General features: G+C 57.4%; 1 protein-coding gene and 1 long non-coding RNA gene across 2 annotated transcripts; one reads left to right on the top strand and one right to left on the bottom strand.

Moving 5' to 3' along the window:
* Positions 1–8,207: 8,207 nt before the first annotated feature.
* ZP1 (zona pellucida glycoprotein 1) lies at positions 8,208–15,732 on the bottom strand. Its single transcript, XM_026487758.4, has 12 exons — positions 15,405–15,732; positions 14,053–14,174; positions 13,484–13,799; positions 13,188–13,331; positions 12,261–12,448; positions 12,085–12,182; positions 10,495–10,622; positions 10,220–10,409; positions 9,982–10,126; positions 8,812–8,893; positions 8,570–8,689; positions 8,208–8,380 (listed from the first exon to the last, which is right to left on the bottom strand). Exons 1-12 carry the CDS (start codon positions 15,607–15,609, stop codon positions 8,226–8,228), a joined length of 1,893 nt encoding a protein of 630 aa, XP_026343543.3. The 5' UTR covers positions 15,610–15,732; the 3' UTR covers positions 8,208–8,225.
* LOC130544659 (uncharacterized) lies at positions 12,245–16,465 on the top strand. Its single transcript, XR_008961095.1, has 2 exons — positions 12,245–12,490; positions 13,283–16,465. It is a non-coding gene; the product is annotated as an uncharacterized LOC130544659 (long non-coding RNA).
* Positions 16,466–23,033: the final 6,568 nt, after the last annotated feature.

Raw genomic sequence — 23,033 nt, 5'->3', positions numbered from 1 at the left:
CCTGCTCCAGACCGCTGCCCTAGAACTGGGGCCTGGCCCTGCTCTCCTGGCTTTGGGAGCTGCATGTTTGGATTAGAAGTCCCGAAATGCTTTCATCTCCATCCGCCGTCTGTCCCCTCCTATCAGCCGTGTGCTGGACACAATACATACGTTCTCTCATTTTATTCTTGAAACAACCTGGCTTTTAGCTGTCCAGCCGAGCAGCTTCCCTGCACCCCCATGGAGCCTCAGGCCTCCTTTGCAGTCCAGGGTACGAGGTTGCAGCTCAGAATCCCAGCTGTGGCACTTAGGAGGGTGGGACCCTTGGCCAGATGATTTGACTTCTCTCTGTTGCAGTTGCTCAGAAGTTGGGGATGTTGTATTTATTTAGGGACTTCGTAAAGCTTAAGTGAATTAGAATGTAGAGAAGTTTGTAGAATGGTGGGTGCATGGGACACATGCTGTGTATATTGTGCCTGCTGCTGTCACTCCAGTTGCTGCCTGCCCCCACTGCCGCCCCTCCCCCTACTGCTGCTCCCCCACTGCCGCCCCTCCCCCTGTTGCCACCCCACCTGCTCCTGCTGCTCCTGCTGCTGCTCCTGCCATTGCTGTGCTAGTCCTAGCACTCCCGCTCTGACCACCTCCTACCCCCACTCCTGCTACTGCCATGGAGGCTGCCGCCACGTCTGCTGGCTCTCCTCCCACGGCTACTCGTCCCGCTGCTACCGCGACGACTTTCACTACCACTGCAGCTGACCCTTGAACAACTCAGGTTGGAACTGTGCGGGTCCGCTTACACACAGGTGTTTTTCAGTAAACACGGTACAGTACTGTGAGTGTATTTTCTGCTCTGATTTTCTGAATGACGCTTTCTTTTCCGGAGGTGGCTGGATTGTTGAAATATAATAGACAGGACATATCCACATACGTCTTGATCACCTGTTGATGTTATCGGTGAGGCTTCTGGTCAATGGGCTATTGGTAGTTAAATTTGGGGGAAGTCAGAAGTTGTACACAGATTTGCAACTGCTGGGGGTGGTACCCGTACCCTCTGCGTCATTCGAGGCCAGCGGTACCGTGCCCACCACTCCTGCCAGCACCGCCGTCAGCACCGTGACTGTTTCTGCCAGCACTTCTGCTGCTGCACTGCCGCCTTGCCTTTACCCTGACGGCTATTTCCGTCCTCCACCGTCTGCTCTCCCCGGAGGCTCCCTCCGCACAGTCGGGCTCCCTCCAGGAAGCCTCTGCTGCCCAGCCCTGGCCCCGCAGGTGAGTGACCTCGCTTGGCCATGCTTCCCGGCTCTGGCACAGCTCTGTGATCGTGGAGATGTTTATGCATTTGTCTCTCTCGGCTAGATTTTCATTTCGAGGGGGGGGCCCTGTACTCAGTGTTGTTGTTCCCCCTTTTACCTTATGTCAGGTGCTGCTAAGGGGCAGACTGAGAGGTTCAACCCTGGGGCTCAGTCCAGAGCCTGGTCTCTGATTGTCCTCGGAAGACAAAAGCAGGGGGATGACAGACTTGGTTATTTTGGACAAAATGGAATGGAGAGCTGCCACCCCTGCCGCATCTCTCAGACGGGGCTCAGCTGCCTTGTAGGCAAACCTTTTGGCAGTAGGTCTCAGCTGGGGGATTCTCGGAGGGCTCACCTTTTCTGGACCCGTATTGTCAGGCTCATGCGTTTTGTATTTAGGGTCCAGGAGCAGTTGGTTCTAGGTATGTGAAGGGAAATCGTTTGGTGGTGTCATCAGTGCCTCTTGCATCCTACATGAACTTGAGCCCTTTGACGGTCCACGCATGGGCTTGTGTCTGGGGTCAAGGGTCCAGACTCCTTGTCCCTTCTGCTGTTGAAGGTTGCTTGGCCTTAGAGCGCTGACCAGGGCAGCCGCCTGGGGGCACTGTGGCTACATTAGTCTCTCCAGGAACACTGGCGCCAGGACAGCTCGCCACCAGGGGACAGCAGGCAGGTTCTGTTATCCCCGTTCTAGTTCTGCAGACGGCAAGCAAGCTCAGAGTGCCTTGGCTTCAGGCCACCCAGTAAGTAATGGAGCTGGGACTTTAAGCCATCCAATTTCAGAGACCAAGCTGACAGCCCTGTCTTCTATGGAGACAACAGGCAGCTGACAACCTGCTCCACAGTTTTCTGGGAGTGTAGAGTTGTGACTAAGTGTGGGCTCTGGAGTCAGAAGCTGAGTTTGGATCCCAAGTCAACAGATCTCTTTGACCGTGTCAGTGTCTCGGTTTCCGAAACCCTGACCATCCGGTGCCTCTTCACAGGGTTGCTGGGGGTTAAGTGAGCGAACACAGGCAGAGAGCACACAGCGTTGGCTGCGGCTTCCCTGCTTCTGTCGGCACTGGCATCTAGTGACACTCTAGGGGTCACGGTGGCCCCTGATGCTCGACACCTACCTGTGTTATGAAGATGAAGGCTCTGGAACCTGGGTCAGTGAGGGGGGTGGCAGCGTATGGACGGCTAGGACCACAGGATGACTTCCGAGAGGTGCAGCTGGGCAGGAGGGGGCGTGCAGCTGTCCCGCACATCAGGGAGGTCTGGGGAGGGGTGACAATTCACTAGGTGGACCAAGAGCAGAGAGCAGAGTAGGGGTGGCTGGTGAAGGAGGGGACGTTGCAGCCCGCCTGCCCTGGCTGCAGGAGGAGGGCCGGGAAGGGAGAACGGACCATGGGGACGGTGGGGGGCAAGAAGGCTGGAGAACTGCCCAGCAGACTGTATGTAGGGGAGGAAGTTTACAGTCTCAACCAGCAGCGTGAAGTCGAAGATCTCACCCGAAGACTTTCAGCAGTGGGAACAGGTCTTTAACAAAATTTTTAAAATTTCTTATTGTGAAACATTGGTTCAAAAGTGTCTCAAACATACCTTTGCCATTTAAAGAATAATAAACACCCTATATCCAGCACCCAGCTTAAGAAGAACAGTATGGGGGCTCTCTGTGTTCTTCCATGAATGCAGAGGAAGCCACTACCCTGGGAGAGGGGTGGGTCATTCCTTTGCTTTTCTTTTGAATTTTACCGCTGTATTATGTGTGTGTGTGGGGGGGTGGTTGCTTATTTTTGAACTTTATGTACATGAAATCATTCAGCTTGCTTTCTTTGATTTCATTTCCTCAGTATTGTTCTTGAGATGTACCTGTGTTGACACATGTGGTTATGGTTCATTCCCTGTCGTGCAAAGGCAGCGGCCGCACGACATTCCCACCAGGCTGCTGGAACAGCGCTCCTTGGAGATGGAAGCCGTCCCCTCCCATGCGGGTCCCGCGTGGCCCACTCCTTGCAGGGCAGGGGTGCCCGCCATGGCGCTGCGGTGCATCAAGCTGCAGAAGCATGAGGCACAGCTCCGCCATCGTCACCCGGGGAAGGGACACAGTAAATATGTGGCTGAACCTTGGTTCCAGCCCTAATCTGCCAGATCGTTCACTTGGGAATGCTGCCCCCCGATACAGTCCTGGGTCCATGGTCCAGACTGTGCTCTCGTAGCTGTTGGACACAGCCAGCCAGCGGCAGGACTTACTGCATTGCGTCCTTGCTCGGAGAAGCAGCAGCCCCTTCTGACCTCATTAGGGGGCTGGGGTCCGAGCTTTGTAATTGATTGGTGCCTTAGGCACTTGGCAATGGCTGGACTCCATGGAGCCTTGGAAGAGGCCAGCTCCGTGTTCGGGGAGGCCAGCCTGCAAGTGACAAACCCAAACAGGTTACCCCTTCCCTGTGGTTCATTGTGGAATTCCATCATCGGAGTACAGCCCAATGCACGGGTAGGTCCTGCTGATGACAGACACACGGGGTGTTGCTAATTTTTCCATTATAAACAATGTTTCTGGGAATATTCCGGAGCAAGGGTTTTTCCTAGGATATTAACTGAGGAGGGGGTTTATTAGATAATACTATAGCTAATGACAAGCTCTTTATCAACATGGTTGTATCAGTTTGCGCTGTGATTTACCACGTGGATGAGCGTTCCTGGCCTCATACTCTTCACCAACCCTTAGTATTTGCTCAACTCTTAAATTTTTGCTAGTCTGGTGGGTGTATAATGCCGCCTTGAAGTTCAGTTTTCACATCCATGATGACTAGTGAGGTTAAGCATCTCCACCCACATCCAGGCCATCTAGCTTTTACAAAGTGCCTGTTCTGCGATTTAGCTTGTCGTCGTCTGATTTATAGCTTTATTCGTACAGATATGTGCACTTCTTCAATACTAACCCTTTGCCCAGGTGTTGCAGCCGTCTTCCCAGTGTGTGCCTTTGCCTTCTCACTCTATAGCATCTTGTGATTTTGGTTTGCAAAATGCTCATTTTATTGTGACCATGAGAATTCCTTGAGACTGGCTGGAATCACATTTTTTTTCCAGACAGGATGTGCATTTGCTCCTGTCCGAAGCTCAGGGATCACTTTAAACGCAGCCATGGAGCTTTTTCCGATTAAAACTTTGAGCATTCCCACCCCTGCCCCAGTCTACGAATTTGGACCGCACACACTAGAGAAGAGGGAATCGTAATTCTCAGGGGAGTACTTTTTTTTTTTTTTTTTAAGATTTTATTTATTTGACAGAGACAGAGACAGCCAGCGAGAGAGGGAACACAAGCAGGGGGAGTGGGAGAGGAAGAAGCAGGCTCACAGCGGAGGAGCCTGATGTGGGGCTCGATCTCATAACACTGGGATCACGCCCTGAGCTGAAGGCAGACGCCCAACCGCTGTGCCACCCAGGCGCCCCACTTTTTTTTTTCTCTCAATCTATCCAGCATGGAGATCATGATAGGCAAGACCCCCTGCTGCACTTCTCTGTGCAGTGGGCTTGTTTCTCCTTCGCTCCCGTCCTGAGGATGAAGCCCTGTGAAGCCCCAGTTTCTGTCGGAGGCCTGGAGAGGGACTCCCCATCTTTGGCAGGCTCTGAGCTTGACCTGTAGTCCCCAGTACTCATTCAAGCAGAACGTCGAGGTCACCAGGGTTCCACAGAAGCCCCAGAATAGAAGCTGGTTTTACTTCTCAGACTTTTTGCTTTTATTTTTGGCCCACGTGCATGTTTTTACCCCTCTCGTGTTGCTCAGCAATGATTTAAACATGTTTTTAAAGTGTGTATACAATCTGGCATTTTAGTTGTTTACTTCCAAAGGTTGATCCGGGCACGTAGTCTCCCTGCTGCTGGGACAGAAGTGGCACTTTTATAGAAAATGCCCTGACAGAGATGCCCGGGCCTGTGGCCACACTTTGTGACTTCAGCTCTAGTAAAATGTGACACCCCAGACTGTGGAGTATTCTCCCCACTCCTTGCAGGCAAAGCACGTGGACTTGATCCCGTCATAGTGGAAGTGTCGCGGAGCCCGGGGGAGGTGGAGAGGTGGAGAGATGGGCGAGTCCCCCGGGCCTTACCTCGCTGCAGCCACAGCCCTTACCCCCCTCCCCAGAAGGGCAGGAAGACAGCAAACCTGAGAGGCCCCCGAGCGGCTCTGCTTCCGGCTCCAGGTCAGCACAAGCGGTTTGTTATCAGCCCCATTGGGCCTGACCCAACTGCCCAGGTTCCTGCTCGCGCTAGAAGGCGGCTGAGGGGAGGGAAGAAGTTTTGCATTGGGCAAAGTTCGGACTAGATTTTGAGATCCAGGAAAGTCAAAGCTGAGATTGCCCCTCTCCAGGGAGAGCAAGGGAACCTGGTGCAGCAGTGACCCTCGCCGTTCATACATTTTGGCCGTTTGTTTCGGTCAACAGAACCCTGGGACATAGAAGTATTGACAAAATCTGTATGAGGACTGATGGCCAAAGTTATCAAAATTCTTGTACCTGTGTACCCTTGACAGGAAGGAAACACCTGAATTGCCTCGTCAGTTATCACAAAAAAGCCAACGGATACTTTTATGATTACGTAGGGTAAGGCAGTGTTTGCCCTAGTCACAGAGAAAGAGGGGAGGGAAAAATTGTAGTTACCCAATCCTCTGGAAGCACCAGCTGGAAGAGCTCCACCGAGGAAGAGGGCAGAGGCCGACTCGGTGGGGAAGCTGCCCCTGACTTGGGAGAGCTTTCCCCAGAGAAGCCGTTCAGGAGAGCGGATAAGAGACACAAAGAGGCAGTTTATAAGACACAAGTGGCTCTAAAGATGCTTGGCTGCTCATCAAAGAGATACGTCTAAAAAATTTTGAGAAAGATTATTTTAAGACTTTAAGTAGTGGGGCTCGAACGCCTACTCCTGCGATCGAGTCACACGCTCCAGAGACCGAGCCGGCCAGGCGCCCCCGAGAGGCCAGTTTACATCAGCAGGGCTGCTTGGCTGAGGGTGCTCGGGTGGCAAAGCTCCACCCCGATCCTGATCTGTGGCGGCAAGGTTGTGGGGGGACCGGCCCCCCGTGTTCCCACAGAGCCAGACAGAACTGCCCGAGCCAGAGCTGTGCCCTTCTGACTTCTGAGAAAATAATATACGAAGAATGATGTGCTTCAGGGAGGATAGCCAGCGTGCAGCACTGGTGATAGATCTGGTTTCCATCAAAAGGAGAAGAAACTGTGATGCATTTCACCACAACATGGAAGACAAGGCGCGTATTAAAAGTGATAGGAAGTAATAGAAGATGTCTACCTTTGTGGTAAAAAATACCCTGGAAAGATAAGTCAGTTACATAATGGGATTCCATTCGGTATCTAGAGAGTCAGGCTTCTTTAAACCCAGCATCGGTGCGATTCACAGCACGCCCTTCCGTGTAGTTTGAAATGCTTCCTTGAGCTTCGATGCTGATGGCAGCGGTGAGGAGGAAGAGTTGGCGGCGGGTAGAGGAACCCGCTCCCCGACCCCTGAAGAGCCAGCCAGCCTGGCTCCTCCAACCAAAACCAAGCCAAGAATCCTCACACGTCCACACTGGCCCCGAGTACGTGCTGTAGCCCCTGGCCAGGCCAGGAAGGTGGGCAGGACCGGCCATCCCCAGTCAAGGATGGGAAGACGGGCCCAGAGAAGGGAAGCTACGCAGCTAACTTCCACAGCGAGTGTCTGGACCCTCTGGCCTGCGTGTTCTAGTCCTCCGCCTCCAGCTAGAGAAGCCTGAGGGGCAGCATTTCCCCATAGCCCCCCCTCATCTGGACTATAAACTCACCTTCATATAAAACAAAAACAAAACCATGAAGTTTGGGGCAGGGGAAAGAATTCTAGTAACAGCAACACTGACTGAACACTAGGTACCATTTTAAGGATTCTTATCTGTTAGTTTATTTAACACCCCTGTGGGGATGGGTATTCTCCCCATTTTACAGATGAGGAAACAGGCCTAGAAAAGTTCAGTAACTCAACAGCACACAGCTAGTAAGAGCCAGAACCAGGGTTGTAATGAAGCAGCCCGGCTTGGGAGTCTCTGTAGAGATGGAAAAGAGGGAGTAGGCCAGAACGGAGGGGCGCCCGCACAGTGTCAAGGCCGCTGGCCTGACTCGAGCACCCCAGCTTCCTCTCACAGCTCATGCCCACCGAAGCCCTTCAGAAAAAGTCAAAGGCCAGATTTTGACCCCCTACCAGATTATTCTCTTTTCACCAGAGGCTGAACCCTACTCCTACCCCTCACCCCTTCCCACTGCTACCCCTTCCCAGCCTAGATGTACAGGTCGGTCTGGAAAGGTCTTTGCACCAAGTCCGAGGTGAAGGCCCAGGTCCTACACGGGCAGACGAAGGGCGGCAGCACCGCCAGTGCCAGGACTGACCCTCTGGTGGCCGTGCCCACTGTGCCAGCCAGCCTGGGCGGGGCCTAGTCCCGGGGGACCAGGGGAGGGGGAGGCTGGCGCTGAGAGCAGCAGCCCCGCATCCTTTAGTGGGAAGCTGGGAGGCTCAGAGCAAGACTGAGGAGCTCTTTGAAGTTGGGCTCAGCTCTTTTGGCCCCAGGAAATCCGGGCTCCCCTGAGCCCCAAGGGCAGCTGAGCAGCGTGCCTGGAGGGCGCCCAGTCAGAAGCCCCGTGTCCGGGGCTGGGGCCCCACCCTCTCAGTTCCCCTTTCCTAACCCGTGCCGCTCGGACTAGGCCAGGGTTTTACCGTGCGCAACCTTCACTTGTCTGGTCTCTGTCTGGAACGCCAGCTGGCCTCGCTGAGGGGCAAAGTCTCCCAAATTCAGTCTTGGGAGACACCGGACTCTACCCCGGGTGCAGCCCATGTTACCCATAGAAGAGGCCACACTTCTGAAAGGACAGAAGGATGCTAAGGATCACCCTTCTAGGAAGAAATCATCCTAGTCGCCGCAAACAGCTTTCCACACGCGCTTGGTAGGCCTGAGACGGCGGTTTATTGAGCCCCTTCACCCTCTGTTGTCTTCCTGGAGCTTCTGCGCTTGGCTTGGGTAAGGCCCGCGAAAACACCGACCCCGAGGACCAGGGCCACAGCCACCAGCAGAAGGACCACCCAGAGCAGAGGCCTCTGGTCAGTGCTCCTGGGGGACCCTGCCGGAGAGAAGGGGTTTGAAGCCTTGCAGGGCTGAGCGAGGCCCCTCCAAGCGGTCTCCGCCCCCCGGACCTTTGTGATCACACCGGGCAGAGCTGAAGCTGCCCGTCTCCTGCCTGCACGGTGGCCGAGCGTCCCCTGGCAGCACAGGGGGCCAAGGCCCGAGGGTCAGTCCACAGCCCTGGTACCTGTGGTCCTCGGCAGAGGCTCCTGCCTGTAAAAGCCCTCGAAGCCCACGGGCCCTGGAGAGCTCACGAGGTTCTGGCGCTCGGCAGCTTTGCTATGGGGGGTGTAGGCTCGTCGCTGTCCTGGGCAGGGGGGGAGGGGCGTACAGCCTGGTCTCCAGCCCCTGGTTGCTCAGGAGCCAGAACAGGCCTGCGGACGTGAGAATGAAGCCCCCAGCCCCCACGGTGTCCCAGCCCAGACTCACTCGCAGGCCCAGAGCTGCATGTCGTGGAGCACGTCTCCAACCCCGAAGGGGAGCAGGCGGAGGCGCTGCAGAAGAAGTAAACCTGGTGGGAAAAGAGAAGGTCAGGGCGCGGGGCCGGCTCAGACCCACAGTAGCAAGCACGAGGGCGGGGACGCAGGGACCCAGGGCCCAGGACCCAGGCCACATTTGCTGCCAGGCAGGCAGGCAGAGGGAGGTCTGGCCGGGTGGACCAGGACCAAGCCTGCAGCCTCTCCTGCTGAGGCTCGGAGCCATAGGTGTGGCTTCCCCATTCGAAGCTGTGCCTTCCTCCTTCACCATGGCCAAGCCCGCAGGGGAGTTCCTTGCAGGCCGGCAACACCGCACGTGACCGAGCCCCAGCCCTTGGCTGCTCACCAGTGCTCCCCTGACTACAGAGTCCCCCCCCCCCCCCGCCCCACCGGGACTGCTGGATTCTGAGGAGGGGCCGCTTCACCAGACCGCAGGGCCCATGCCCCAGTGACTGGGGACCAAGTGGGGGACAGGTTACCCCTGCTTCCAGAAACAAGGCCAGGGGCAGCTCCCAGAGGGAGTAGAAACAAGAGGAGCGGGTGGAGCTGCACCAGCCCCTGGAGGCCCAACCAACGGATGCGCCTTCGTCCCGCAGGTGAGGGTCACGGCCCCAGGAGAGGCTCACGGTAGAGACAGAATTAAGGCACCCTACACAGGGCTAACCAGTGGAGCCTGTCCACGTCTGGTGTAATAACTTGCAGCTACTTACAGAGTGAGAGGTAGGGATTGTTCAGAACAAGTCATAGGGTAGCTTGTGGCCTATGGGGGCCACTTGTGTGTTCTGTAGAAAACACAAGTATATACCCAAAGTTTATTAATTTACCCACCAGAGAAGCTGCTTGGTTATCAACTTTCAAAGCAGATTTACGTGGAACACACGGCTTCCAGAGTCAGAAGCAAAGGCACTCTAGAACATCGTGACCAGGTTCAGATTCAGGGTTGCTGCCATCCACTTTCCTTCCTCCCTCTTGAAGGCTTCGTGGGTCGCCTCTGACTGCCCCCCTCCACGCAGCCCCGAGCGGGACGTCTGCTATAGCTCGCAGGGTGCTGGAGGGCTCCGGGGACCGGCTTACATGGAACAGACGGGGAAGCAGGCAGGAAGAGGCGTGGGACGCTTCTTACCCATCCCCCGAGGGCCCTCCGGGAGCCAGGGTCCAGGAGGGCGAAGGTGGCAACGGTGAAACGCCGGTAGTGGGATGGGAAGGACAGCTCTGCCCCGTCCAAGGCTACCAATTGGGTCCTGTAGTTGTCTCCATCGAAAGGACACCTGGGAAGGAAAGAAGTCGAGGAGGCCACAGAGGGACGGGGTGTCAGGGGGAGGAGGAGCCCCGGGACCAGCGGAGTACCCTCTACCACTCACCCGTCGGACAGGATGGGCCACTGAGGCTGCTGGAAGGGGCTGGCACCGGGAGTGGCCCAGCACTGGTGCAGCAGCAGGACCAGACCGGGGTCTGCCCTCTGCAGGAGCCGGACCTCCACCGGGACAGGCTCGCGGAGCAGCCTCACGATGGGGTAGTCCCCGGCCTCATAGTAGGAGCGGAAAGTCTCATCTGCGGGGCGAGGGGCTCGTGAGCCTCAGTGGGCTGTGGGGGGGGGGGGGGGCGGGCAGGAAGAGGAGGCCCAGGGACCCCATACCCTGGGCAATCCGCAGCTGGAGCCGCAGGGGCCCGGACTGGGTCACGGGCGCTGGCGAGGGCCATGGGGAGATGGATGCGCGGAGTGGCAGGAAGTCACTGGCGTTGAAGACGCAGCGCACGTGAAGCCTGAGGCCGGGGGCAAGAGCATGCAGGGGAGGGGACACGGCGTCAGGGAGGCCAGCGCGCGTGGCAAGCCAGCCTCCAGCCACGTGGGTGCAACGAGCAGGGCGAGGTCCAGCAGGGCAGCTGGATGCCACCTAGCATGCGCCGGGGGACCGGAGCCCTGCCTGCCTCATCAGCCCCGCACAGCTCAAGCAGGTCCCAGACAGCCCCCAGTGTTGTCACGGGCCTCACAGCGTTAGGCGTTGTGCCACTGGGACTGGGGTCTCTCACCAGCCTAAGCGACACCATACTCTTAGTGGGGGGCCCATGCCCGGCACCCCATGTTCTGCAAGGAAAGCTGACCCCATCCACCTTTACCTCCAGCTCCTAAGGGCTCTCCCTTTACCTCTGGGAGGGAGCTTTCCAGCCTGGGCCGGGTGCCCCAGGAAGACGTGCTGCAGCCGGAGACCGGGCCTGGCACAAGCCAGGTGCTAACAGGCATCAGGGATTCCCGCCCGAGCTCAAGGCCTTGTCTGAGGAGCCGCCCACTTGCTCCTAGGGGCTCCAGCTGGTTCCCCTCCCAGCTCCCTTCCTCTGGGAATCCCTGGAGCCCTGCTGAATTCTGGCTAGCTCCCCCAGCTCCTAAATCCCAGGGCCTAAAGCACAGCGGACCTAGCTTCCACCCCCTGGCCTGCAGGTACTTAGGATTTTAAAGCAAAAGATGTTTGGACCCCCACATGAGCAGCCGGCTCAGCCCTCTTGGCAGGTAAGGTGGGGGGGCGGGGGGGAGACGCCTGGGCATCCAGTCGGTGCCAAGCACAGGATCTTAAATACAAGCATGTCAGCTCTGACAGGGTGACCAGGCGGAGGCTGGTACGAGGGCCCCTGCCCTTCAAAGGCAGGTGAGACAAGCACAGGTGCCCTCGGGGGGGCCCCCCCACTGGCACCCTAGGCACCTAGGGCGGTTCAGCCACTGCAGCCCCCGGGCCCAGAGGCCCCTCTCCACCGGAGGTCCTCCCTCAGCTCCTGCCTCCAGCACACCCTCAGAGAGCTTCCGCCCCCAGGTATCTTCTGCCTCATCTGTGGCTTCGTGACCTCTGAAAGGAAGAGGCAGCAACAGCCACACTCACGGCCTCTGCTTTTTCCAGGGGCCTCGGCGGGGATGCTTGTGGCTTCGTTTCTGAGTTTAGTTCTTGGAGGGATAAGGGCCCGTGCTCCTGAGGACCCCGGCCTGCTCACGCACTGCCGTGGCCTCTACCTGTCAGGTTTGGGCAGACCCCACGTCATGCTCCCATCACCACTGACTGAGGGCCATCCCCCCTGCCTGGCAGGGGGGGCCGGGAAGAGCCCAGAGGCTCTGCGATCACACAGCAGGTAACAGTCTGGACATGAGCCCTGATGGCTCCAAAGCCTGTCCTAAGCTCACCTGTGCTCCCTTCACACCCAAGCCCACAGCCCGGCCTGTTCCAGAAAGGCTCCCCCTCACCGGAAGGTGCCGTCCCGCGTGATGGAGCCCTGTGGCCCCGTTCGGGCCTCGATTTCAGACACCAGCTGATTCTCATAGATGAGCTGGTTGCCAGCCACCTGTGTGGGGGGGTGGACAGCTGGGTGAGGACCTCCCAGGGGGCGGTCCTGGGTGCCTGTCCGCGGCCCTGCGCTTACCTGAACTGTGGTCCCACAGTGGGAGAAAGGGAAGCGGAAGACCACGAAGGACCTGGTCTCCTGGGTCGGGGAGCAGCTGGTGGGGGCATAGGCCAAGTGGATGTTGGCCAGCGTGATCCCGTGCGCCAAGGCTGTTTCCCGGGACACCACCAGGACAAAGTGGCCATTTCTGAAGCACTGGACAGTTGCTGGGACAAAGGTGGATTAAAGAGGCCAGTCAGGCCCCTGAGGTTAGTGTCCATGCAGCATGGACATGGTGGGGGGTGCTGGGTGACAGTATTTAAGTGTTGCCCTGGGACTCAGGAGACCTGGATTCTCTCTGTGTCAGTGTTAGCTCGAGTAACCCCTGGACAGACCCAGATTTTCTCCTGCATGGGAACTAGAGAATAGGAGCACCACTGAGTTTATCTCTAAGCTGGGCTGTTCCAGGGTGCTGGGCTGGCTCAGTCGGAAGAACATGGAACTCTTGATCTTGGGGTCGTGAGTTCAAGCCCCACATTGGGTGTAAAGATTACTAAGAAAAAATAAACTTAAACTGGGATGTTCTCGATCAAAAGGTAGGGGGACATGTAAAGATAGACCTATTAAGGGGCAGCTGGGTGGCTCAAGTCGGTTTAATGTCTGCCTTCGGCTCAGGTCATGATCTCAGGGTCCTGGGATGGAGCTCAGCAGGGAGTCTGCTTCTCCCTCTCCCCCCCCTTCTTGTGCTCTCTCTCAAATAAATAAAATCTTGAGCACTATTACTAGTTCCCTGGGACGACGGTTATCAGCAAGCTGGGATGTACGGGCACCCCATCTAAAGGTCCCTTCAGCAGTCATTCTGGGGCTCAGGCTCTCCTAGGAACAGGGTGGGATGCAGCATGGGGGTGGGGGGGCAGGGGAAGAAGCCCTCCTAGCACTTCAGGGTTCAGGTGTGGACAGCTGTACCTGTGTTGCCATAGTAACAGGGGACCTCTCTGCTGTTGTCATAGCAGCAGCCAGCCCGCTGACAGGCCTCCTTCGAACCTCTTCTCACTCCACAGGGGATGGGCCCGGAGGGCACCTGGCACTGCTCCCGAGGCAGATGTGCACCTGGGGACAGACAGAGTGGGGAAGGCATGAGAAAGGGCCATGCCGGGCAGCAGACTTCCAGGGCAGTGGAGGGAGTTGGCTTCCTGAGCCTAGTCAAGGGCCATCAGGCCACTCGCTGCTCCAGAAGGCCCAGCCACAGAAGTCCTACATACCTGGGTAAGGTGGCTCAGAACCCCCCCAGTGTTCCAGGGTGCCCCACTGGGGTGGAGCCTGGGTGGGATGGGTGGTGGGTCCAGGTCTGAGGGACGGCAAGGTAGGGGTTGCGCGGACAAGGCCATGCTCTGGGGTGGGGTGGAGGGGCCGGGCCTGCGGGGTGGGAAGGGAGAAGCCCGTGTGTGAAGCCAGGTGGGCGTCCGGAGTCCAGGTGTGGCCAGGTTTAGGACAGATCAGAGTGACGTCTCGTGTTGCATCAACTCGACCGTCGGGCAGCACGGCTTCGATGAACACCCTCAGGTGGGAGCGCCCATCCTGCACGTGAGAGGGAGACAGGGGAGCAGGGAGGGGGGCGCCCAGCATCCCAGGCAGAGGAGGGGGGTCAGGCAGGGAGCTGGATTTGTGGGTTGGTCCCGGGACAGTCCCCTCACCTACCACCCGCCAGCACAAGGGCAGGTGTGACAAGCCCAGCGATGGATTGCGAGCTCCCCCTCCATCCTGAGGCTGTGCGAGGTCCAGCTGGCTCCCAGCTGTGGGGCTTGCCCCCCAGAGCATGAGCGGTCCCTACCTTCTCCAGCACGTGGCAGCCTTTGTAACCAGCAGAGAAGACAGCAGGTCCCAGGGGCTTGGTGGTGACCCAGTGGTAGCAAGCAGAGCAGTTGTTTACCTCAAATTGGTTCCCAAATTCATCTGGGGCAGGGGAGGGAAAGATGGAAGGGAAGCGTCAGAAAGATCTCAAGGTGAGGGGCACCTGGGTGGCTCATCGGTTAAGCGTCTGCCTTTGGCTCAGGTCATGATCCCAGGGTCCTGGGATCGAGTCCTGCATCGGGCTCTCTACTCAGCTGGGAGTCTGCTTCTCCCTCTGCCTGCCTCCTCCCCCTGCTTGTGTTCTCTGTGTCAAATAAATAAAATCTTAAAAAAAAAAATATGTTCAGGGGTGAAGCCAGAAGCTGTTGGCATCTGCCGAGAAAACCGCACTCGGGAGCGGGAGGCTGCAGCTTCAGCCCTGGCTTTGCTACCAGCGTGCTGTGTGTTCTCGGACGAGCCCCTTCCTCTCTGGTCTCTTTCCATCTGTAAGGGGGTGGCTTTACTGGTCTGATCTTTCACAGCCACGGCTCCCGGTTAACAGCACACAACAGCAAGCAGGAATGAAGATATGGGGAGCAAAGGTCAGTACGGTCTCAGGCACGAGCTGGGTGTCATACGCCCGTTCTTGTAAGCTCGGCTCTCTGCGTTCCGCAGATGGGCTGCTGAGGCTCGGAGTGGGAGCTTTCCCAGGTGCACACGGTGAGCGGCGGAATGATGGGGACCTGGGATTTCACGGCCGGCCGGTCTGCCGGGTTAACTGGCTGCGGCAGTCATCGGGGGACACGGGCTAGGTGTGTGCCCGGCCTTGTCAGCCCCATGCACCAGGGCGTTCTCTGGGTGCAGGCATGCCCCCTGAACTCCTGCTCAGTGCACGTGGCAAGGTGGGGGTCAGCTTTCCCATCTTACAGATAAGGAAATGGGTTCAGAGAGGTCAGGTCAGTTGTTCAAGAACACAGAGCTTAGAAGCTGAGGATTCAAATACTCCTTTGAAACCCACCCCTCTTTCCTCCGCACCCGGCCAGGCCCAGCAAGGCCCTGCCAGTCAGAGCACTCTGGGGGCCAGTAGCCTGGGCGTCAGCTGAGAGCGGTCACCGATGCAGAGCCCGGGCCCCCCTGACTCAAGACCCGCAGCTCAGCACGATAGCCCGTGCACACTTCCCTGGGCGACCGGGAAAACTGAGGCTGGCAACTCCCCTTCCTCCCTCCCCCTCCCCAGCGTGGGAGGGAGTGGGGGCCGAGAGACCTCTCCTCTTCTTGTTCCTGCTGCAGGAGAAGGGTCCCAGCCCCCCACTGCAGCCCAGGAAGTGGGGACCACGGTTCAGCCACACTCACCTACCACCTTGAAGCGGATCGTCTGGCCTGGCTGGGGGAACACCCGTAGCTGCATGCCCTTGACCCCACAGTCATAGTGGTGCCACAGGCCTGTGAGACCAGGCTCGGGGTGTGGCCGCTGCCCCAGCCCCAGAGCAGCCAGCAGCAGCAACGCCATGCAGCGACCCCAGACCCCGGCTGAAGCTCCTGCCATCAGACACACCATGGCAACCACAGCAGCCCCCACATGAGGCCCAGGACTTATATGGGGGAGGTGGCAAGTGGGAACTTCGAGGGCCAAAGGGCGCCCACCTGGAAGAGCCCTGCCTGGCCGCCGGGGGCTCTGGTGAAATTCCGGCCCTGAAGGCCAGGGAAGGCGTCCTCCAGTCAGGAGCCCTGACGGGCTGCCCCGAAAGCTGCCCCCCACCCTGACTTCCTGCCTTGCAGCTGGGGCTTGAGGCTGGCTCGGGGCAGCTCAGCCAGGTGATCCTGGCTGGGAGGCGGGGAGGAGGGAAGCTTCTGGTACAAGGGAGGCTGCAGGTGGGCGGAAGGGCTGGTTCCAAGTCCCTCGTCATCTGCTCCCTGCGCAGGCGGCTCTCTAGGGCCTCCTGCAGGTATAGGGGCTTCTGGGCCACGAGAAGCTGCAGGGGCCGTGGGGGTGGGCAGCGGGCCCCTGGTTAGGTTACGAACAGGGCTTTTGGGGCAGCTGGGCAGGCCCCCTGAGAACGGGCAGACGGATGGGGGTGACAGGCCAGTAGACAGGCCGGTAGCCCCTCACTGGGCCCTCCTGACAATCAGGACGTTTAACGGGGCCATGGCTCTTACTAGTGAAAAATCACAAGAACGGACAAGAAATGTACCGTGGCCTCCCAGATGGAATCCTGGAGCAGAACAGGGACCATAGGTAAAAGCTAAGAATCGGACTTAGGTTTGTAACAGTGGATCAAGAGTGGTTCATTAACTGTAATCCACGTCCTGCCCGAATGTGAGCCGGTCCTCCTGCGGGACACTGGGTGCGGGACGCGTGGGACCTCTGTGCTAATGGACCGGTTCTGAGAAATAAAGTCTATTAACCACCACAAGAAGGCTGGCTCATAGGTAGCAGCGCTTCCCGTGGGCCAGGCAGCCCCAAGGCCTCACCCAAGGTCTCGTCACCGCCCTCCTCATTTGAGGGGGGGCACCGTGCCCGGGGGCCCAGCAGAGTCCGGCTCCGCCAGTGACCACTGAGTGTGAGTAAGCAGCAGCAGCTGGGCGGCCTGTGGCTTGGTTGGCAAGGGTCTGGCTCCAACCCGGCCCCTCGCTGTGGCCGGGACACATAACTTTCTGGGATTCACTTTCCTGCTTGTGAACTGGGGAGGAGAAGGCTTACCTCGCAGCGTGGACAGAAAGAAGGACAGTGAAGAATGGGGGAGGGGGCAAGTTCTCGTGGTAATGCTTTAGCACTTGGGGCCGGGAGGGGTGGCAGAAGCGTGAGGGGCACAGGGAGTGGAGGTGGGGGTGTCGTGTTGAGGCAGACGGAATTTGGGGTGATAAGGGCCTAGGGCTGCAAACGGTGGATTTCAGGCTGACAGGGGTCCCTGGAGGGGGAAAGGCGTGTGAGGTGGGCTTTTCCTAAAAGAAAGGGAAGGCTTTAAACTTTTTCTTTTGAAATAATTTCAGACTTACTGAAAAGAATTTCCATATACCCTTCAGCCAGATCCCTCGAATATTAACTGTTGTGAAAAACAAGACAACAGGCCCCAAAATAGCATCACTTACACTAAGCCCCACGTCAGTAAGCCAAGACTTAATTACAGTTTTGGCTCTCCCAGGAACGGAATCTTAAACCAGCCAAAAAAAAAAAAAAAAAAGGAACGGCCTTATTAGCCTTAGCTAGTAATCTGACCAACAGACCCCTGCCATCGTCTAAAGGAAAATGACCTTGCAATGAACCAACCTCCATTTTTGCTAGTATCAGTTCCTTGTTCCCCCTCTCTTCTGCCTATAAAAGTCTTTCTGGATCGCTCCTCCGAGCACCTTTCTATCCCCTAGACCCGATGCTGCTGATTCATGAATGGTTGTGTAAAGCCAGTAGGATGTTTAAAATGTACTCAATTGAATTTTGTTTTCTAAGTGTCTTTTTACATGTGTTTTCGCTCTTTCGCTCTCGTATGCACACAGACGCCCACAGCCACCCTTTCTCCCATAACGTTTGAGAGCTGTTCGCAGATGGCTCTCCTTTTCCCCCTGAATACTCCAGTGTGCACTTCCTAAAATACAAGTAAAAGGATCAAAACCAGGAAATCAGCGTTGGTATAACACAGATGCCCAATTTACAAACCTTATTCAATTTGCCAACGGTCCAAGGAGAAAAGTGTTTTTTTTCCTAGACCAGAATCCGATGTGAGACCAAGATCAGGCTTCCGCAGCTCCTCCCGCCTGGGGCCGTCTCTCTCTCAGTCTTCGTTCCTCGTGCCCTTGATGTTTTGAGGAGTGGAGGCCTGTTGACAGAACGGCCCTCACTCGGGTTTACCTGGTGTTTCTTCCTGATTAGATCCAGGTCATGCCCTTTGGGCAGGTGCATTCATTCGCGAGGGCCGCCCAACCAAAATGGCGTAGCCCACAGGGGCTTCCACAACAGAAATTGATGTTCTCGCCGCTCTGGAGGCTGCAGTCCAAGGTCAAGGGGTCAGCAGGTTTGGTCTCTTCTGCGGCCGCTCTCCTTGGCTTGAGATGGCCACCTTCTCCCTGTGTCCTCACGTGGCCTGTACGCACGCCTCCCTCGTGGCTCTGTGGGTCCATATTTTCTCTTGTCAGGACATCGACCAGCTTGGATTAGAGCCCATCCTTGTAGGCTCGTTGAACTTGATCACCCCTTCAAGCCCCTGCCTCCAGATACAGCCACATTCTGGGGTGCTGGGGGTTCGGGCTTTCGGGTAGGAATGGGGGGCACAATTCAGCCCAGAAGTGACACTGCGTCCTTCTCAGGGCTTCTCTCAGGAGGTGGCTCCTATTAGTTTGTCCTATGACTGCAGATATGAATGTGAACACTTGGGTGAGACGGGCTCTGCTGGGTGCCTCCGATGCTAAGCTCCTGTTTCTCTTCGGGCACGGGAAGGACTTGACGGGGCGACTCTTGGAGACGCCTGTGTGCGACGGTCCTGCTCCTCGGCAAGCCTTCACCCAGGTGTGGTGGTTTCCCTCTCCATCATTCCCTCCGCGTGTGTTTGCTTCCTGCTGTAACAGAGCGCTCTCCCTGGGCGGAGGGGGGGACGGCTCAGGGGGCAGACAGAGCCCCAGCCAGAGGAGCTGAGAGCCTGGATTCTATCCTGCACCTGCTGCTCGGGAGTGAAGGGACCGCCCCCCTCTGTAAAGTAGGAATGGAAGGATGATGGTGGGGATGGAATTAGCTACACAGAAAGGTCCATAGGCATGAGGGCAGGGTGTCTCCCAAGGCCCTGGACAGGCAGGAAAAGAGTAAGGGAACTTCCTCATGGCTAAGGGCAGAAGGATGCCTTTGAGAAAAGTTGTGTTAAACTGTCCTGGGGATGGGGAGCTCCAGACCCTTGGCTATGATTCCAATTCTTGCAAAAGCCCATGGGCACCAGAGCTCACCAGCCTGGGCAGCCTGGGAAGGACACCAGCTCTTCTGTTCCACCACCAGAGACCTTAGAAAAATCACTTACTCACTCACTGACTCGATTTTCTCCTCTGTATAATGGGGCCAGTAACAGTGCCTCACCTGTAGGCTTGCTGGGAAGATGAAATAGGAGGACCCGCGGACCACACAGAGAGCACAGTCTGCATTGCTTGGACGCAAGAGCAATAATTAAAGCCACCATTGTTTTTACCGCTGAGGGAAGAAGGTCAGATCAGAGCGACCTGTTGGGGTCTTGGCTTCCCACGTGGCCTCTTTCTAAACCTGTTCGTTCATCTCTTACCTTTTGAGTTTCATTTTTATCTTTTTAAAATGGGGCTTCAATTTCTTAATCTATAGAATGGAATTAAGAACAAGACCAGCCTAGCTGGGGTGCCGTGAGCCTGAAGGCCTGGGGTACCGTGAGTTCTCCGCCCTGCCTCGCCTGCTCATGAGAGCCAAACAGCAGAAGGAGGGTGCCACGGCGGGACAGGGCCTCACCCGGCTGGAAAGACAAGGGCGTCACATTGCTTCTCTGATGCTTGTGGGCATCATCGGGGCTTCCTGAGGGCTGGCGGATTCTAGGGCACGTCCTACCTGCTTCCTGCTGTGCGTCTCGCTTCCTCTTTGATTAACTTCTGCAAAGAGGTCAGAAAGGAAAATGGAAACCTACTTCCTAAGGCAGGAGCAGAGGGAGAAAGCTGGGGAGAAACTGGAGAAAAGCTGGGGGATACATTCCCTTGGGGCCCAGTGCTTGGACCGCTGTTTAAACACACGTGACGTCCTAAGCATCCTCTTAGGAGCCCATGACACTCAGGGCCTGCAGGATGGGCAGGTGAGGGGGAAAGGGCATTCCAGGCAGCGGCCATGCAAAGGCACTGGGGTAGGTGGAGAGGATGGGGAAGCTGGGGACCAGGGGGAAGGTGCAGGCACTCATGGGCGGTGTGCTGGATCCGAGTGTGGGTCTGCACGGCTTCCACAGGCCTCAGAGACCTAGCGGTGGTCGGCTAGGCTGAGATTTGTCTCCCTGCCTGTGGTAGCTGAGGTTGACACGGAGAGGGACCTGACTTCTGCTCTTGCTGGCGGGGACAGCGAGTTCCTGCTCACAGAGCAGCTTGGGCTTCAGGGACCGGCCCGAGCCAGGTGTGGGGGGCGGGGCACCAGCCATTTACCCCAGTGCTCAGAGCAGCCCGGCTGGTGTCCCTGTGGGCCACTCTTCAGGTGGGGACACGAGCCTCTCTGGGCCTGAGGCTCCTTAATGTCTAAACCCCGCAGGTGGGCCCCCGAGGCGCCGCCCTATGACGAAGCCTCTCCCCTCCCTGGGCTCCCGCACCTCCAGTCCAGCAAGGCGCAGCCCCACTAAGGTCTGCATCAGCATCATGGTGGACCGCGACGAGTCATAAACCCACTTGAACCCTGCAGAGCAGGGGGCTCGACATTTCTTTCACAGGCGATCTGTGCTTCACCTCTTACGGGAGGCCTTCGTGGGCTTCCAAAATAAGGGTTCCGGCAAATACGTGAGTGGAAAAGGCAAATGTAACATCTGGAGTCAGGAAAAGGTTGACATGGAAACACAGGGCACTAAAAATAGCTAAATAAGAGGCAGCTGGCTTTTGCGTCATCCCTCAGTGGCCGGCTCTGAGCGGAGCGCTGGGCTCACCATCGCCTCGGACCCCCACGGCGGGGATGGGGACAGGAGGCATTCGGGGAAGCCCCTCGGCTAAGCGCTCCCTCCCAGGTAGAGCTGCTCTTCCCTGCTCCCAGCACCCCAGGCCCAAGGACCCCGACTCTCCTTTCCAGGGGGTCAGCGTTCTCTGGTGCCCCCAGAACCAGCAGCCCCGGGATCTGCCGGGGAAACTGATGGAAATGCAAACGCCCAGGCTGTACCCCAGACCCACTGGGGGAGAGACCCAGCCCCTTGGGAGGTCCCGCTGTGCACTCGGCTGAGAATCGCTGCTCTGTATGGTTGTAAGCCCTTCCCAAAGGCCCCCGGTCACCCTCCCCCCGACTCTACCCTCCGTGAAGGCCCATCGGCAGTCGTGGCATCCTCCTGGCGACACCAGCCTGACACTGTGGAGGGCTCCACAAGGGTTCTCTGATTGGGTTCTCTCCTTTCTAAACTCGGCCTGAGCTCCTGACGCCTGATCACTGGAGGCACCTGTCCTCTGCTTCCGGCCATCGAGCCCCACCTCAGGCTCCTTCTGCTCCTGTCTACCCCCAAGGCTCTCTCTGAGGGGCAGATGCTGGCTCCTGGTTCCTGACACTCTTGCCTCCCGCCCCATCGTCCTACGCTGCGGGGCCTAGGGACGGTGGCACTGGGGAATACGTGCGGAGAGGTCCGTCTCCACCGTGGGAGTGCAGTCGAGCCCCCCCCCCCCCCCCCCGCAAGAACAAACGTCACTGCCTTCTTCTTTAGAAAATGTCTTAGGGCCCTGCCCATCTGGACTACTTTTTTGTTTGTTTTAGCAACTTTTCATAAATTGTCCTCAGGGAGGGCTGGGTGGAGCCACCACAGTGACTACAGGACTGGAAACAGGGGTTGGAGGAAAGGTCTGAGGAGTGAGGGTTTCAGGTAAGAAGCCCCTTAGCAGGGCTGCCATGAGAGGTTGTGCAGGATGTTCACTGCACAAGCGTACCTGCTACAGAAGGCACAGGAGGGCTGAGGTCCCGAGGGAGGGGGCTCAAGCCCGATGCTCCCCTGCCAACATATGTCTACAGGAAGGAAGTGGGGGGGATTCTTTCTTCGCCCCAGGAGCAGTCTGTGTACCAATCCTTGCACTTTGAGGCAGGGGCTGTGCAGGAGTCCCTGTTAAAAATCCTGTTTCCTGCTGTGAAGTTACTTGCCCAAGGTCACGGAGCTAGGGAGTGGCAGTGCCGGGTCAAAATGCAGGCAGCCTGGCTGCAGAGTCCCTGAGCTCACCCACCATACTACCCTGCCCGCATGCCCTCGGAGGATGGCCATGGGCCAGCAAGTTGGGGTTGGGGGGCGGGTGGGGATGGGGGACTTTCCCCAAAGCAGACGGAAACATCTGTCTGTTTTCTAGGGAGGGCTGCAGACACTAGTCTTTGGAAGACCATGCCCTCCATGACCTACAGGGACGGTGACTACCCCGCGCTAATATTTTGGATAATCGAGTCACTTGCTGATCTCTCGTCTTGGGCTGCAGTGAAAAATATCCCATCACAAGGTCACTTAGACATTCTTCACTCGGGATCGCAGGCCCCACAAGTTTCTGAAGCGCCTGTGTCTGAATGGAAGATTCCTGTAGAGTCAATCCTGTGGGAGGGCGTGCCCCTGCCTTGATATGGGAGTTTTTACACATGTTCCACTGGGCACTTCCTAGGTGCTGGGACACTGAGTTTGCAGGAATGGTACCCGGCCTTGGGAGGCTCGGTCAGCAAAGACTTGGGGAACCATTAAATAAAAACTCATATAGTTCGTTGGCTCATCTTAGGACTCTGTGTCCATTTTAAATAAAAGCTGTATTGCCCTTGCCCTACAGTCTCTACCCATGTCCCCCCGGAAGAGAAAAGGACTGATTTCTACAAGCGCCTACTGTGTGCCTGGCACTCTGTGAAGGAAGGCACGGTGCTGCCAAGCCTCTGGGGCTCCATTCGCAGATGGCAAAACCAGGGGGCGTGGCTTACCTCCCTGCTAGGGCTGCAGGGCTGGTGGGGGGGGGGGGCTCTGCTCTTCCCACTGCTGGTGCCCTGCCTTCCTGGGGATTATGGGGTCAGGAGAGGGCAGCCCAGGACAGTGGAACCATGCACGAGATGTCCTCTCCCTCAGGGACTTCTCCACAGTCCCGGAGGCATGCTCCCATTCCCTCACCTGCCATTGCAGGGCCCCGGGGCTCCTGCAAAATCTCTGGGAGAAGGAGAGGGGGGCAGGCAGGGGCTGCCAGCAGTTTTGTCCCTTTCTCATTGATGGAGACGAATGTTACTGGAATACTCACCCTCCAGCTGCCCCGCCTCCCCGAACCCCACCCCTAAACACACACACACACACACACACACTCTGGGGTGGATAGCCA

This window comes from Ursus arctos, unplaced genomic scaffold, assembly GCF_023065955.2.
Source record: "Ursus arctos isolate Adak ecotype North America unplaced genomic scaffold, UrsArc2.0 scaffold_23, whole genome shotgun sequence".
Taxonomy (NCBI): Eukaryota; Metazoa; Chordata; class Mammalia; order Carnivora; family Ursidae; genus Ursus; species Ursus arctos.
This window is presented reverse-complemented; position numbering and strand designations above follow the sequence as displayed.